General features: G+C 44.1%; 3 protein-coding genes and 1 non-coding gene across 6 annotated transcripts; 2 read left to right on the forward strand and 2 right to left on the reverse strand.

Annotated features, from left to right (window-relative positions):
* On the forward strand, positions 1-82 carry TRNAS-GCU (transfer RNA serine (anticodon GCU)). Its single transcript has one exon. It is a non-coding gene; the product is annotated as a tRNA-Ser (tRNA).
* Positions 83-1,946: 1,864 nt separating this feature from the next.
* Positions 1,947-5,795, reverse strand: RPUSD2 (RNA pseudouridine synthase domain containing 2). The gene is made up of 4 exons (XM_085223820.1): positions 5,703-5,795; positions 5,248-5,664; positions 4,609-4,905; positions 1,947-3,824 (listed from the first exon to the last, which is right to left on the reverse strand). Exons 1-4 carry the CDS (start codon positions 5,793-5,795, stop codon positions 3,036-3,038), a joined length of 1,596 nt encoding a protein of 531 aa, XP_085079946.1. The 3' UTR covers positions 1,947-3,035.
* Positions 5,796-6,028: 233 nt separating this feature from the next.
* Positions 6,029-9,982, reverse strand: LOC100542686 (protein-L-isoaspartate(D-aspartate) O-methyltransferase-like). 2 transcript variants are annotated; one of them, XM_010710858.4, is made up of 9 exons: positions 9,824-9,982; positions 9,617-9,743; positions 9,396-9,500; positions 8,867-8,898; positions 8,266-8,370; positions 7,768-7,888; positions 7,064-7,149; positions 6,696-6,865; positions 6,029-6,416 (listed from the first exon to the last, which is right to left on the reverse strand). In XM_010710858.4, the coding sequence occupies exons 2-9, from the start codon at positions 9,729-9,731 to the stop codon at positions 6,404-6,406; spliced, it is 747 nt and encodes a 248-aa protein (XP_010709160.1). In that variant the 5' UTR covers positions 9,732-9,743; positions 9,824-9,982; the 3' UTR covers positions 6,029-6,403. The 2 variants fall into 2 exon arrangements, with proteins under 2 accessions (XP_010709160.1, XP_085080091.1); XM_085223965.1 differs by having other exon boundaries at positions 6,029-6,865.
* A 151-nt stretch (positions 9,983-10,133) lies between these two features.
* Positions 10,134-16,750, forward strand: CCDC32 (coiled-coil domain containing 32). Of its 2 annotated transcripts, none has more exons than XM_003206138.5 (4): positions 10,134-10,289; positions 10,526-10,769; positions 13,359-13,515; positions 14,863-16,750. In XM_003206138.5, exons 2-4 carry the CDS (start codon positions 10,532-10,534, stop codon positions 14,999-15,001), a joined length of 534 nt encoding a protein of 177 aa, XP_003206186.1. In that variant the 5' UTR covers positions 10,134-10,289; positions 10,526-10,531; the 3' UTR covers positions 15,002-16,750. The 2 variants fall into 2 exon arrangements, with proteins under 2 accessions (XP_003206186.1, XP_010709162.1); XM_010710860.4 differs by having other exon boundaries at positions 10,164-10,373.
* Positions 16,751-16,872: the final 122 nt, after the last annotated feature.

The raw sequence follows: 16,872 nt of genomic DNA on the forward strand, positions 1-16,872 counted from the left end.
GACGAGGTGGCCGAGTGGTTAAGGCGATGGACTGCTAATCCATTGTGCTCTGCACGCGTGGGTTCGAATCCCATCCTCGTCGATAAGGTTTTTTTTTTCCCCCTATTTTTTCTTTTTTTCCCCGCCTACTATTTCTTTTTTATTATTTTTTTCACCTCACAGGCTGCACACCAATGCTGACTGCCGGCCTGCTGCAGGCACGGCTGTCAGCCCCGTGCCTCCCTCCCGCCGCTTGGGGCCGCCTCCCGCTGGGCGGGAAGAGCCGTGAGGAGGGGGGCGGCTGCACAGCGGGCTCTCAGAAACCCATCTATGAGGCAGCAGCCGCCAAAATCCTTTTTACAAGCCGAAGGGGAGGATTTAGGCTTGCCTAGCCCTCGATGGGAACCTGGAGTAAATAAATATTTGCAAAAGCGGGCTGAGGGAACTCCAAAACAATCCTTAGCGTACAGTTCACTTTGGAGAATGAATGGTTGCAATAGGGCTTTTTTTTTTTTTTATGGAGTTATCGAGATTTTCAAATCACACACTATCACTAAGAGATGCTCTGCATCAAAGTTAAGTTTTTTAAATGGCACTTGTGAGGGTGGTTACAACAGCTGAAAAAGCAAGGCTGTGTGGAAGTTTGGCCCCTTGGTCTCACACAGCATTTACCTCAGACAAACCACTGGGTGTTTCTAACAGTCATACTTTCACTGCTAGAAAAACTGCAAACGTTTGTGTGTTTCCAGCAGGATTTGATAGAAATTAGGCAGCTGTGCAGCGTGAAACCATCAGCCCTGAACTCTAATGTGACCCAATGAGTCCCTTCCAACTTGGGATAGTCTGTGTTAACTACAGCCATTAGGTTAGCCAGAAATAGTGAAACATGGCACTGAGCTGTGGATTTCATATTAAATCCTTCTGTCACCCAGCCTTCAAATGTTGGCACAAGTCAGTAAAATCCCTCTCCTTTGCTTGTTTCTTTCAAAGAATGGGGAAGAAAAGGACACTAGAACTTAAACTTTGACATGGCCCCAGTTAAAACCCAGTTGCCCCTAAACCCCACTATTTTTCCTCTGTACCTAGAGCTAACAGTACTTACAGCCTTATTCTAAAGGCACCTCTTCCATTTTTGTTATATAAAATATGTTATGTGTATGAAAAAATATGACAGTAGTCACACACAGGGGAGCTTTTACTTTGTTTAACAAACAGCCTGCAGATAAATGCTACACTAGGCCCTAATACATGATGGCAGTTAAGAAATTTAAATAAAATAAAATAAAATAACAAAACCCAGAAGACATGGATGTCTAGAATCACAAGAGTCCTTCAGGAAGGAGTGGAAGAGCATAGCTCAAGGCTGAGCAAACTCTTATAAAAAGTAAATCACTCCACAGCTGCATGCAAGAGGACAGAAAAAAATTAAAACACACTGCAGCTTTGAACAGTGGAAGAAATAAGCACTTTTAAATTCTATTTTGGTGCACAAGTCCTGGTAACATCAAAAGGTATCGTGCTTTTTGGAGCCTTGCTTAGGAGGCTGGTTATTCATGTGGCCCTGGAAAACCTAAATCCTGCAGCATTTGTCCCTAGCACCCCACTCAAGGGCAGATGTGAAGCACAGTTTCTCCAGTAAGCAGTGTGTCTCAGGGGGCTGAGAGACAATAAAGCTTCCTAGAGTACAGCATGACAAGGAGAGATTATCCATATGCCAGCAGGTCTTTGCTATGCTTGCTAAAGAGCATCAGGAGTTCTGGATTTCTTCATTCACCTAGAAAAAGGTTTCTAAAATATTAAAGAATTGTAGAACCCTATGTGCACAACTTATGTGAATGAGTGCAGATGACCCCAAAATATACAGCTCTGCCCAGGAAATTTTTTTATTGCTTGCATTTAAAGCCAGTAATTACCTCTGAGCATACATAAAGGAAAAAAAAAAAAAAAAAAAGAAAAAATCCCAAGCACCTGAGACAATACAATGATTGTAATCACCCTCCCAGAACACAAGAAGCAACTACAGAAACACTGATGAATATTAGAACTGTACTGATATTTATCATCCCAGAAATGTTACTATAAAATGTATTTTTAAAAAAAACCATAATAGCTTTTATTTTTCTTTAAAGCCAAACGTTACGTTGAAGCCAGATGAAGCAATATTAAAAACACACACCATTCCAAAACAATCTATGGTACAGCTAAAAAGAGTGAGAATTGGTAGACTGACCTTTCTACCTTGGATTTTTGCTCATGTACGAAGATATTTTCATTGAGGCGTAAGGGTTACAGATAATAGATTTCTCAAAAAAAGATTCTGAATGTTTCTGAGAAGGCAAAAAAATGATGCATCACAGGGGAGAGAGCAAAATATGAAGGCAAAATCTACTGCATCAGTTCCCTTGTAAATCTCAGAAGGGTAAAATCTTGGGATTAGTACCTTCAAAAATATACACAGATCAGTTCCCTGAATAACTAACCTTAAATAAAGTAACTGTATAAAGGAATTCCATAAGAGCAATTACAAAGCAAAGTCCACCTTGCTGACAAACAGTAAACAAATCAGCTTCACAGCATTCCCTGGTTTGACTTGCAGCATTCTCAGGGGTAATGTTTCAATTTTAAAATCAGCTTGACAGTAAAATCAAAGTACAAGCAGTTTTATGTATGACACCCAGTACATTGAACATTACAGCAGCTCTTACTGTACAGTACAAGAACAACACAGAGCAGATCGAGAGAGAAAAAATCCGTTGCTTAATTTAAGTGTACGTACTAAATTATCTGCATAGATAACTAACAGCAGACCCAAAACAGATTGAGGTGAGAGGCCAAGTTGCCTGTGCCAGAGGTTCCATAGGTGTTCACTAAAGGACAGTGTAATTCTAGTGTCATAACCCCATCTTCCTGCCTTTTTACAGCTACTGTTAGCAAAGTCTTCCCAGCCGATCTTAATTCACAGGCAATTTGTTCACCTCAACCATAACAAAGCTTTAGGTCTTCACAAGGCTTTTCTGGCCGTGCTGGAACCATGTCCATAGATGTCATGTCCTCTGTCACTCCTCCCAGTCCTCCATTGCCCATTCAGGCATCTTGGAGCAATAGTCAAACTCCGCTCCCTTATAACGCAAGGCATGTAGGTACATCACCAGCTCCTTGGGAGATGGGTCCTGCCTTGTTATTTTACACTCCACACATAAAGGGTCCCTCTCTTCTGAACTTTTTTCTCCTGTTTGCCTACCCTCATTTTCACACGAGCCCAGTTCTGTATTTTTTTCAAGCGTTTCTAGGTTGGTATTGAAGTTCAGCGGGTAAGCTGCTACTTCTGTCTCAGAACCCTTGATGTCCTCAGCAAGGCAGGAGTTCTCAATTACAGGATCAGCCTGCACAGATTCTGCGCACTCACTTGAATTTCCAGAGTCATTGTTTTCTGCATTAGAATTCAAGTCCTCTTCTGAGATACCCAAGATATCCAGGCTTTGTTTGGAACGATGCTCCTCCACCAGCGCCTTAAGGAGCTCTTCATCTGTCTTACCAATCTTTCCACCTTTGCCCTTTTCAGGGCCCCAGGCTTCCATATTATAGATGGGGTCATTGACAATAGGGTATCCTAAATACTGCAAATGGACCCGGATCTGGTGTGTCCGCCCTGTATGTGGAAGACACTTGACCACGCTGCTCTTGCCATTGTAACTGAGTCTCTGGAAGATGGTTTTGCAGCATTTCCCTTTGGGGTCCACACGGCACACTCCCACTTTGTAAGAAACCACCAGAATGGGCTCTTCACAGACCACTTCATGTTCTGGAAACTCCCCCACCACACGACAGACATACTCTTTTTCCAGCTACGGGGAGAAAGAAGAGTGATGGTCAGAGCAGAATACCGTCTCTGGGTCTGATTACACTTCAATCTCATCCTAGTTAGTTCGCTCTCTTTTATCAAAGACTTCTGTAGCTAATCTATTCCTTAAGTTTTATTACAACTGAACAGGAACCAAAAGAAAAAAAGTCAGCTACATAACCAAACTCATCTCACACTTTCTCCAACTGGTTGGGAATTCAAGAACAAAGGCCTGGACTATTTTCCCCATATTAAATTCAAGAGTCACCTCTCGGTGCTTTGAATTGTTACCTTTGTTTCAGTGCATTTAAACAAATCCTGGAAGCTTGTACCCTACGGCTATGGTTGTGGAAATAGAAATGAGAGAATCTTCATGAATTTTAAAGGGAACATGCTGTCCACAGCAGTTGAGTCTCCATCTCAGGAGATATTCAAAACCTGCCTAGATGCTCTCTCTGCAATCTCCTGTAGGGAACCTGCTTTAGCAGGGGATTGGACTGGATGATCTCCAGAGGTCCCTTCCAACTCCTACAGTTCTGTGATTCCAGCCCAAACTATCCCATGGTTATGCCCACAGCTTCACAGGGATACAGTCCCCTTTCAACCTGGTGCTACCAATATCATTTACATTTTTGCTCAGTCTTTCTTTCTGGAATCCTTTCACACTCAGCACAACTAGATAACCATAAGCAGGTTATCAGGCTTGTTTAGACCAAAAATTTTCCTGACTTTCTGTCTTAACCTTTTTCAAGAATATACTACACAAGAAAACCAAGAAAAACTCTCACCTGCCTCTCCCGAACTTGCTCATCAATCCTCTTGGAGACCTCCACCGTTTTGGCAAACATAAGCACTCCCGAGGTCATGCGATCGAGGCGGTGAATGGTGTGCAGTTCCTTCAGGTTATGCTCTTTGCCGAGGATGAAGATGACGGTGTTGTGACGAAACCTGCCGCAGGGATGCACAGGCAAAGAAGACGGTTTGTCTACAACCACCACTTCATCATTCTCCACCAGGATTTGGATAGGCTGGGCAGTCACTGGAGGCTCGTGGCGATGCACTGTATTCCTGAGAAAATCATTATTCTGCAAAGAAAACAAGCAGTTATCACAGAATCACAAATAGTTGGGTTGGGAGGGACCTTAAAAGCCCACCCAGCCACTGGCTGGTTGTCACCCAGCATATCAGTTTGGCCACGGCCCCATCCAGCCTGGCCTTGTGCTGGGGAAACTACAGCTCCTCTAGGCAGCCAGAGCCTTGCCACCTTATTAAAATGAATCCAACCTGCAGAGCGACGCCAGAGCACACTGCCCGAAGCGGGACCCAGCTGCGATCTCCCAGGCCGGATTAACAGTGTGCCCACACCACACTCACTACCCTCGAGATGCCACCACCGGCGGTTCCCAGCCCGGAGCCGAGCCGCCCACCTTCAGCACGACGTCCAGGTCCTGCACGGGCTCCTCGTTGAGGCGGAGGCGGCCTGCGCGGGCGGCAGCGCGGTAGTAGGCGAGGGGCTGAGAGCGGAACTCGGTGCTGAAGACGTGCAGGAGGCTGCGGCCCACCCAGCGCCCTTTGCAGTAGGTGCGGAAGTCGTAGTAGTAGGGCCGCACCTTGCGCAGCCCTCCCTCGAAATAATACGAGGTCTCGGCGAAGTGAGCCGCGCTGAAACTCACTCCCGACCTCAGTTTCCGCGGCGGCGGCACGTAGCGCTCCCCGGCCGCCAAGCGCCGTTTTTTCGGGGCTGGAGCCGCCGTGTCCTTCTCCTCGTCCACCTTCTCGACGATGGCTTTGAGGCCGGTCCCGGCTCGGCCATGCCGCCACGAAAAGAGAGCGACCGCACGTCCCTACCCCAGCTCCGCACCGCGGAGCGCAGACACGTTGCCCACAGCGCTCCGGCGCGCCCCGGGGCGCAGTGCGTGACGCAGCGCCACGCAGCCAATCGAAACGGGCCGCCGCCGCGAGGCCACGCCCCCATAGTTTGGCGCTGCCGCGAAGCTCCGCACGGGAACCCGGCAAGAGCGGCACGGAGCGGAGCTCCTTTCCGCAGCAGCTCCCGTGGGGACCCTTCCCGCCTGTCCTCGCCCACCCCAAAGAAGGACAAAACAGGATTTGATCAACCCAAAATCTGCAGTGTTGCTACCGCAGCTTTAAGTTGATGAAGAACAGGAAGAAGACACGCTCTTGTAATTAAACTTGAACAAACGAGGGTAGGTCATTGCATTGTGTCTTATTTTTCTCCAAGCATGAGGCAGAGCAGTCAATATTAAAGATTATTTTTAGTGAAGTTTTAAGTATGCCTGTATGCTTTTGGAATTCTCTGTGAATAGATGTTATTTGTAGCTTAACAGAGAGCATATCTGGAATTATCTGGATCGAATCACTGGAACCAGACACTGCCTCGAACAGCATCTGCTGGAGAAACATCTTTTTTCTCCATTCCTCCACAGCAAGCTCATTAAAGCAGCACTAAGTGCATCCACTGATACAGCTTCCACTCAAAAAGCAAAACCGTACAGACCATCTACAGCCACAAGTCCCACTCATGAACTTTCTGAGGTGACTTTAGAGATATCCTTCCATCTGTCAAAATTCATCCCTGAGGCAAAGAAAACAACGGTTACTGCCATGCATTTGCCTTCAGTTCAGTGACAGAATTCAACAGGGTTCAAGTCTTCAGTTCGCAATCCTTATCTAATAAAAAAAATGCATTCTACTCTCCTGCTGTGCTTTCCTAGCCAAGCCTCTTTCTTCTGACTTTTACAAACAGCATCTGCCAGGAATCCAGGATCTCTCAGCAAAGCCAGCAGTCAAGGAGAACAAGCCCACAAGGAGAGCTGGGAGGAGAAACGCTGCTCAAGGGAGAAGAAATGTTTACCGAGGCCACTGCTTTTCCTTATCTGTCAGAGGAACGTAGATCACGCCCATCAGCTGGGTTTCAATTATCTGCCCATCGCTGGTTTTGTCATATTGCATCAGAACTTGGTTTGCACCTTCAGGACCGACAGGCAGTATCAGCCGTCCTCCTGGCTTCAGTTCATTCAGCAACTGGAAAGCAGAGAAATCAGAATCAGCAGAGGAAAAACAAAAAAACAAAAAACAAACAAACAAAAAACAACCCAGAAGCCAGCCAAGCTTGCCAGCTGTAGGTAAAGCAGACTGAAGAGGAAGGTTCCAGTGGTTCCCTAATTAATAATTGTATCGTGGCTCCTGATGAAGGCATGCAACTGTATCCTTAATTCTTACCTCCTGTGGAACTGTTGGTGCTGCTGCTCCAACGTGGATGGCATCGTAAGGAGCCTCTTCAGGGTATCCCTGCCTGCCATCTCCAACTGCAGGAGGAATAAGCATGCAGAAATGACTTTTGTTCAGATGTCACAGAAAAATAATCTAAATTCTTTCCATTGAAATCTAGAGTAGGAAAACTCTGTAGCAAGACTGCAATCTGAAATCCCAAATCAGAACACTGACCTGTCTGCTAAAAACATAGCATGGGTTTACGTTTTAAAAAACAGGAGAGACTTCTAGAATTGTCAGAGCCAGAGGGCCTTTAAGTAACACAGTGGTTTTGTTGAGTCTTGAGATTCCAGACACTGAAGGAGCTGACTCAAGTTAAAATAAAACAAATAAAGGGAAACAAAAAGTGCGGGCAGACCTGTTCAAATAAACCAGATCCTGGATGTGGTACAACCACTCTCCTCTGAAGAACTCCTCTGAAATAAGATAGGCACTAGACATTTAGAAGATATACTGCCCACAGCAGTGAATGCTATTTGCTTATATCCTAGAGTTCAAGTCACTATTACACTGTGCTTACTTAGCCAAGGGTTTCTACCGACAGATAGAAAGCAGCAACACAAACTGGAACAATTGCTTCAACAAGCAGAGCTCTGCTGACAGCCAGAGCTAATGCACATTCACAGGAGAGGACAAGCATCCAGAGAGCTCACCCACGAGTTTGACACGGCCAGAGCTGAGCAAAGTTGGATCATCTTCTTTGACGTTTCTGATGGATTCATTTACCAGCTCTTTGATGTGTTCTACGCCCACAGCTTTCCCTGTTGGGCCTACCTAAAAAGGAAACAGCAGACATACACCTATAGACCTCCCAATACACAGAAATACAGACATATTTTGTACATCCTGTACGTACAGAAACACATTTTATATGACAAGTTACTGTAGGGACTGGAGTATTTCCAAAAAGAATCCTAAAAGCAGTTTCAGAACAAGAAGGTGCAAACACTGTGGCATGTTAGTTTTAAGGCTGAATAGTCCCAGTTACATTAGCACGTACAATATCCACTCTGGAAACGATTGTATTTGTCATTACTACAAGCTAGCTTGGGAAGAGTTCACCCCTTCCCTCTGTGCTCTCCATGCCAGCTATGGCAAGCCATCTATCCCCAGGCACCTTGCTCGCTAGGAATGCAGTCCTGTGAGCTTACCATCCTGGCAAAGCAAGCTGTGAGATATCCACTTCCAGATCCAACATCCAGTGCTTTTGCACCTTCCACAAGCTGATCCTTCAGCAGTTCCAGTGCATGGGCATGCTGCGTGGGTACAAACACAGGAGTGTGAAACATCCCATTTTACTTTCTTTCTCCTATAACTTTTCATTATGTTGTTGTTTCACACATTTGGTGCTCTGCTTTAAAACACAACAAGCATTTTGTCTGACACATGCTGAGCGAGTGAAGCGTTTCATCTTTGACTTTTTTTTTTTTTTTTTTTTTTTTTTTTTTACAGAACAGCATTTAGGAAAAGGTTCAGCAATAATACATGAAGCAGCAGAAAGAACAATCTCATGCAACAATTGGACAGTGTTAACAGTTAGCCTTAGTTACATGGAGTTTCCACCAGAACATACTTTCAAGTCAACATTAAAAAATTTCACATATATAGTACTTAAAGGAAGAGTCTCGATAACTATGCCCCTGGGACCTTTTTCACCTTTCTGCTTTAGTAATTAATTAAAAAAAAAAAAAAAAAAAAGGAGGTACAAGCAATTTCCTTAATTTCTGGTAAAAGTGGAAAGTTTCATCTCACCATATGTGGTGCACTGATTGTAGCCTTGTATCCTAAAAGGAAGCCAGGTGACAAAAATTATGCGACAGAGAAGCAACAGTGAAAATAATTAACATCTCTCTCCCCATTCCCTAAAAACATGAAAACATCTTTCTTTTGCCTCATTAAAGCACTTCATTGGCTCGTAATCTGTAGGATAACTAATAAGACCAAGATAGCTTTCCACTACTTAAGTTCTCAACTATTCCAACTTCTAGCCCCCAGCTCATTCATCAGAACGCCCTGCAACTATCACAGGCTGTGCTTGTTTCTATTCCACAAGTCGAATTCAGAGCAAACAACGCACATTTTGAACAGTCTATATTGTTCTTTCCTCTGGATCCCACTGTTGAAATACAGATGAGAGCTGCTCTTCTTAAAAACTCACCCACTGCTTTGGTGAGAGTGCAGCCAGCACACAGAACTCAGAGTGACCTCAAGTCCCTCTGCCATCATGCCCAGCTCAATCAGCGTGAGCACCGTACAAACGGTGATACTGTAAGCTGCTCACCAATAGATTGAGGGGAATCCATGTATGGGAAATATTTGATGTAGTGCCCTCTGTCAGTAGCTAGCAACACGTCGAAGACTCGCTGGGATTTAATGATTCCTTTTTCTGGAATATGGACGAACACAAAGACAGGACTTTAATGCACAGCAGCAAGTCGAAGTCCAACCACCAGCCCACCCCGAATACCCACAGACAGCCCCGAGCACACGCTCTGCACTCACTGTAGAGGTTGTTGACCAACTCGGGGTGCGTCTTCCCGCTGGAGGTCCAGGCCATGCTTCTGGAGAACAGCAGTCCCATCAGTGCCAACGTCACGCAGGGCAGCAGGCGACTCATCCCACGGCCGGCCTAACGACAGGAGCACCCCGAAGCTCAATCCTGTCTTATTTTAAACTCCTGCCCCCACCCCCCGCAGCTCCCCGCCGTACCAGCACTCGCCGCGCAGCCGCACCGGGCCCCGCTGCCCGTTGCCAGGTGTAACAGCTCCCTCGCCTGACCTGCGCAAGAAAACTTCCGCCCTTTGCCAAGATGGCGCCGCAGCGGCATCACTCTCCCCTCGAGCCTTCAGCCTATTCCTTGCCTCTTCGCTGTCAGGCTGTGACTGGTTAGAGGGAAAACTTCCGCCCTTCTCCAAGATGGCGCCGAAGCAGCGTCACTCTACCCTCACGCCTCCAGCCTATTCCCCGCCCTCTTGCTTCCGGCGGAGCCCGGTGACTGGTTAAAATCAGAGGTCGGAGCGTGGTGATTGGCTGAGCTCAGGTGCCAATCGGCGCTCTGCCAGAAGTCGCTGTGACTTCCCGTGTTGGCGGTGCTGAGGCGCGGGGTGACAGTTGGACGGTCGTGCTGTGACCCGAACTACCGCATCCCGGAGAGCTGTGGTGACACGAGTCGAGGGTGCGGGAATGGGGCTGGGTGGGACAGGGCGTGCCGGAACGCTGCAGCTTAACACCGTGAGAGGCTCCTCGGGCCCTGAAGGGTGTAAGTGTTGCGTTGTGAGGGGAGGCTCCTCCGGAGCTATGAGATGTCCCGCAGTGCTGCACTGGGCTGGTTTGGGCAAAAGGCACTGGCTGGTGAGAGGCAGAGAGACACTGAGCCGTTCTCACCGTGTGCCACTTGTACCCCCCCTGCAGGCCTTCATGATGAGAATGATTGAGAGCGTCGACTCCGTGGTTACCAGGCCCAGCGAGGACCTCTGGGCTGAAATCTGCTCGTGTCTGCCACATCCAGACCAGAAGGATGCCAGCGAGGCCTTCACTGACTCATTCCTGGATTCCTACACAAACGGAGGAAGCCAGGGCAATGGGGTCCCTTCCCAACCAAACCCAAAGCCCTGGGCACCCCTGAACGACTCAGAGGTGTATTTAGCATCCCTAGGTGAGTGCTGGGTAAAGCTTTGGATAGGCTGAGGTGCCTACTGACAACTGTGGCATCAGAGGGGGCGGTGCTCACATCTTTGGTTGGTTTTTGCAGCTTGGGAGTACTCAGCAGAGCTCCACACTCAGTTACTGCAAGTGCATTAGTGGAACTGAGAAACACAGCTGGAGCCTTATCATAGAATAAAATGGCTTAGCTTAGAAGAGACCTTAAAGCCCATCCAGTTCCAATGCCCTGCTGTGGGCAGGATTGCCATCCATCAGATCTTGGGATTTGATCAGAATGGCGTGATGGATGGGAATGAGATTGGACATTCAGAGTCTCTTTGGGCAGCATGTATCAGGGCCACTGCTCTCTGAGTAAAGAACTCCTTCCTAACATCTAACCTGTGCCTCCCCTCTTTTAACTCTTTTAGTTTAAAGCCATTCCTCCTTGTCCTATCACTATTTCACAGTGTAAAAAGTTGATCCGCCTCCTGCCCTTAAGCTCCCCTCAAGTACTCAAGTAGAAAGGCTGCAGTGAGGCCTCCCCCAAGCCTTCTCTTCCTCAGGCTGAACAAGCCCAGCTTGCTCAACCTTTCTTTGTAAATTTCTTCAGCTCTTCCCTGGGAAGGAACTCTTTATCAAGTATAAGCCAAATATATATTTTTTTCTGTATCTTTCTTCAAATAGTGTGTATTTCCATTGTTGTTGACTTGGGAAGGGGAAATGTGTTTTGAACTCATTATAATCCTTTTTGTTGCTGTATTGCCAGCATTTGTCTCCTGAGGCTCCAAGAAATAATGAGATGTTTCTGAGTGTAAAGAAAAAAAGTGAAATAATTCTGTGACCTGTTTTTTGGGGGGAGACAGGGAATCAGGAAAGATGCTTTTTAAATAACACTTGCTGGAATCTCTGTTCTAACATAACATGTGGAAGATTATACAGATAATCTCAGTGCTATTGCTTAATTCCTGCATAATCTATAAAACCATAAATTGATTGTTAGCTGTGTAAAAGCTAATAGAAACACATGATATGAGGGAAGTCAACATCCTAGCACAGCTAAAAGCAGCAGTCGTTATCTCTAAGGCCACAGATTAACCACCCTTTTTAAAATATTTCCTGATCTCTTCATGTTGTACAACAGCATTCAGTTCCAGGAAGGATGCTCCTGCTGCCTGTTAGAAGAAGCCTTTGGGGTTCCTCTGTGCTCTAACAGTTTGGCTGCTACTCATCCAGTCGTAGTGAAATATTCAAAGTTATGGCTCTTTTCTGCTTTTTCCTTTCTGTGGAGTTATTTTTATTTTGGGTCAGCTTATAATCTGGTTTTCAGAGCAGCCACGCATGTGCTTGGCTTATGTATGACGTTTCTGCATGCAAAAACAGGCCAGGAGAAATGGGGATGATGTGGCAGAAGTGGGCTTTAAGCTTTTATTTCTGCCAGAGCCTCCATTTTGACTTTGTTACTGTTTTAGCTTTCCGTGAAACAACAGTCTAAGTAGAGCTTTTGGTATCTGATCAAAGGTGCCATAGCAACAAGACAGAATTTGCTCTTCTGGTATTGCTGCTGCAGTTCTAATGTGCTCAGAAAATACTAATGGATAAATTTTTACAAGCAGGCTTCAGACTAGGTCTGTACTTGTTTTCATACAGTCAGGATGAAAGCATAACTCTAGTACAAACTTTCTTTTGTGTATTCTGTTAAGCCAGCAGAAGTATAAAGTTGTGGATTTCTACATGGCCAGGATTAGCAATTGTGGAATGTACCATCAGCCTGTCAATATATTTGGGCAGATAATAATATTTCAGGTCTTAAGAATTGTTAGAGCCAGATACTTTCAATGACAGCACAATTCTGCAACACAGGATGAGCTCCAAAAAGAGTCACAGGTGAGCTGCTCTGTTGTGAGCTACTGCAATTCAACTAACATATCATACACCTTTTGGTAAAAAGTGTGAGTACAAGTTAATAGCTGGCCCAATTTGAGAAAGAATCTGTTATAAAGAGATTTTGTGACTGGAGAAACTCATAAAATTTGCTTACTTTGTAGTATTGCAGCTTTGTGTATTGTAGCTGGCTTACCCTGCGTCTGTGTAAGAACACTGTTTTCATTGTAGCCTGTGGCTGAGAAACTCACAATATCACGTTCTGTTCTGAGATATCCTACTGATAATACTGCTGTGCTCACTGCAGTTTTTTTCCCCTCAGTTTGGGCATTATTTGGATTTCATACTACAGTTAGTGTGATTTCTATTCCATATCAATTTGTGTGGAAATTGTGGGAACTCAATGCATTTGAGATCTGTACCCTTCTGTGCAATTTCATCAAAACTCAGTGGTAAGTGGAAAAATCATTAAAGCTAAGAAGTGGGCAGAGTGGACTGATTGCTTATGCCTTGTTTCCTTCTGAAGAGTCACCTAAAATTACATAAAGGAAATACTGTCACGCAGACTTCAAATGCAAGAAAAAAGTTACTTAATAAAAACTAAGTATTGAAATGTTAATTTGACTTTTTTGATATCGAAGTGCAGACACTTGTGGTTTTTTTTTTTCCTCCTCTCCCTCAAAAAAAATATAATAAAGAGCCCTGATTTGCCTCTTCACAGAGAGAAAGCTGATGAGAATTAAAGGTTTGTCTCAAGAGGTGACCTCCAAGGACATGCTGCGTACTCTGTCACAAGCTAAGAAGGAATGCTGGGACAGGTTCCTCCAGGAGAAGTTTGAGTCTGAATTTTACATAGAGGGACACGAATCTGATGAGAGGTAATAAGCAGGTCAATAAGGGATTGTTACAACTTGCAATAGGACATTGTGACAGATAGTCTCACTGCAACTTTTCTAGACTGACACAGGCTTTCTGAGCAGCTTTGGTAATGCCAGTTGGGTCACACTAGAGGGACACATGGGGCATGTATGGACTGGACTGAACTTTCAAAGCTGTTTAACGATTTTTTTTTTTTTTTTTTTTTTTTTGCATTTCTTGTACCTGGGTAAGGAAACAACTGGAACCCCTTACTTGACAATTTCCCTTGTCACACTTGGAGTAGGGGGGTATGTCTTAATGGGTCTCAGATTCCCTTTTTTAAGGGTTAGCTTTTAACAGTGAATTTCAGGCCATTCCCTGCATCTTTGTGAGGGCCTAGACAAGCACTGCTTCAGAAACAAGTGGGATTTGAAGCTCTTTCCAGGGTTGGTATCAGACCTGAAATTTCATTTCATGAGTGATTCTCAGTTCAGTGCCTCTTTTACAATTCTTTCTCTTTCACCATTACCTTTTGTAGATGATGTATGAATTAAGATGAGAGTCCTTTCCTAGACTGCTAAAGCAATCTGCGTTCTCAATCACTTATAATGGTCTCTATATTTCTCTTTTCTGAGCTGACATTTTTCACGATTGCTTCTATTTGGGAAAAAAAAAAAGATTATCTTTCTCCCTTAAGGAAAACCTACTTAAGCTCATTTTGGAGTTCAAGTATGAAAAATAATTTATGTTTATAATAGGTCTTAGATTCTTTCTTTGACAGTTAACTTGATTTATATTTAAAAACAAGTTGTAGACAGAGGTGTTCTCTCTACACTGTTTTTAAAGGCTGGGGACATTAGCCATGAAAATGTTTTCATTGCTACTTTGACTAAATGAAGTTAGAGGTCACCATTAAATGGTACCGAGCTATTTGAAGCTCACCCAGCAGTATAATTAAGCAAACCTTAACTTTTAAGTGCACAAATCATCTCAAGGACACTACCAAGCAAAATTCTGCTATTGTAGAAGAGCAAGAGCAAGTTAATTTTGTTATGCAAGGATTGAATGAATTGTGTCACTTCCTGGCAGATGAGCATATGCACACATTTCAGAGTTATATGAAGTCTTAGACAGCATTTAAACAAAGACAGAGTAGATCTTTTCCATGAGACCAGCTATTGTGAAGTAGGCTGTAGGAGATTAAGTGTATTAGTATATATTTATGTACTTCTATAGTATTGTTAGCATTCTAGGATGTAGGTGTACTGCCTATATTTCCCCTTTAACCTTCTCTAGTCAGTCTAAATCATATCTTGTGAAGCTTTATTACTTGTCTTATCTTTTGTTGTGTCTTTGCTTTCTCTTAGCACCCTGGAGCATCTAAAGCGATGGCTGCAACCTGATAAAGTGGCCATCAATACTGAAGAGGTACAGTACCTCATCCCTCCAGAATCACAGGTAGAGAAACAGGAGACTGAAGAAGAGCATCCAGCGGCTGAGCAGTGAGATATGCAGCAGCCATGCCACAGAGCTGCCTCTTATCCAACCCTGATGAAGCTGTGTGCAGCAACAGTAATGCTAGGAAGAGGGTGGGGGTGGGTAATGAGTGCCAATTGTTAGTCATCCAAAGACAATGAAATGAAATCCAACAAGAAAACAGCATTGGACCTCCAAGGATATTGACTGACATTTTCTGTGGACAAGAGTGGAACAGAATATGCTGAACTGAAACCCTTTTTTGATGTAGTCCCAATGTGTAGCAACCAAATCATTCTGGCATGAATGTGAATTTTTTGTAAATCATCAGGAGGCATATTGAACTGTAGGGGGAAAAAAAAAAAAAAAAGCAGTTGTTTAGAAGCATCAGAAAACATAATGGTCTAGAATAGAACAGATAAAACAAGCCACTGAACCAGTTTTTGTTCTTGTCTTCTACCTTCTTTATTATTAACTTGGTCTTCTTTCTTTCTTACAAAGTCCATTGTCTTGTTTTTTTGTTGTTTTTTTTTTTTTTTTTTTTTTTTATCAGACTTGACTATTTATGAGTTGTCCCTGAGCTTTACCCAAAGGAGGGCAGAGGTTGTTCACCTATCCAAATTTGGAATCCTAAGGGAAGCTGTCACTGCAATTGTTAAATTGATCACAGTATTGCAAAGGTAGCAACAGAAGGCTTGGTGACATTCTTCTTGTAATGTTCCCTCCAAGAATGTCCCACTTGATTGGCCATTCAAACTCTGTGGACTGGAGGAGGAGTACTTTTACTGGTGGTCATTTTGTACCCGTTCTTATTTTCTTCAGCCTCTCCTGGAGAGGGTCAGGTGAGATCGTGTATTAGGAAAACGAAGAGTGATAACTGAGAGGCTACAAATAGCTTGTTTTCATCACAGACTAGCACAAAATTAGCTACGTTAAAAATAATCTAGCGTATGTATATTTTACTATTCATTCTGTTTAATTCTGCGGAGGGTTGTTTCCCATTTTTAGTCAATGAAAGAATCTGTAGTGTAAGACCGATGCTTCTCTAAGCTGTGCTTTGTCTTGGCACCGACGCTAACGGTCGATAGAGGGAAGCAGCGTACATCTTCAGTCAGATAAAGCTCTTACGACGGAAATTGGAGGGGTAGTTCTAGTAGCTTAAGCACATTAGGTTGTTCATTATGTATGAAATTACACTTTTAAAAGGAGCTTATCACGTTCATTGTTTCCTGTCTCTGTTTAGTTATAAATGTGCTGTTGTTTCATTCACTGCTGGCTGTTATGCTGTTGCTGCTGCTTCAGCGTCGTGACTGGGTGTTTGCCCACACCATTAGCTTTGTGCTGTAACCACCCACTGCAGCCTCACCGTTCTCTAAAGCAGTCACATAATTCTCCATTAGAACAAACGTGAACATTTGAGAAACACGGTGAGTCACCTGAATGTCAATGATACAAGGCTCACAAAGCTTTGGTGTTGTTGAAAAGGATTCCTTTGTCATCTTTTAAATGCCTCTATTCATTTATCTGTGAGAATAAGTCTGCTTTGCTGTATTCAGATACAGTGCTGTAAATGCCATCTCTCACCTGTGCTGTCAAGCTATAATGAAGGCACGTCCGAGCATTTATCAGAAATGGAATGTGCTAAGAGAGAAAGATGCAATTTCTTTTTCTGAACCCAGGCTATTTTGCAGTCAATACATTTCCTTCTTGCTATTAGCAGTGTGTGAATATGCTTTTTATTACGTTGTTTATTGCCATTAAAGTTATTTGAGCTAGAAATGTATTCATAATAACTGTACCAAAACATTTAAAGTCCCAGATCCACGTAATGGCTCTGCAGTGTCATATCAGCTCCACCCACCAGGTTTGGCATGGCTAAGAAAGCTGGCAGAGGACTGCAG

The sequence above is a fragment of the Meleagris gallopavo genome, chromosome 5 (assembly GCF_905368555.1).
Source record: "Meleagris gallopavo chromosome 5, MGAL_WU_HG_1.1, whole genome shotgun sequence".
In the NCBI taxonomy this organism is placed as follows: Eukaryota; Metazoa; Chordata; class Aves; order Galliformes; family Phasianidae; genus Meleagris; species Meleagris gallopavo.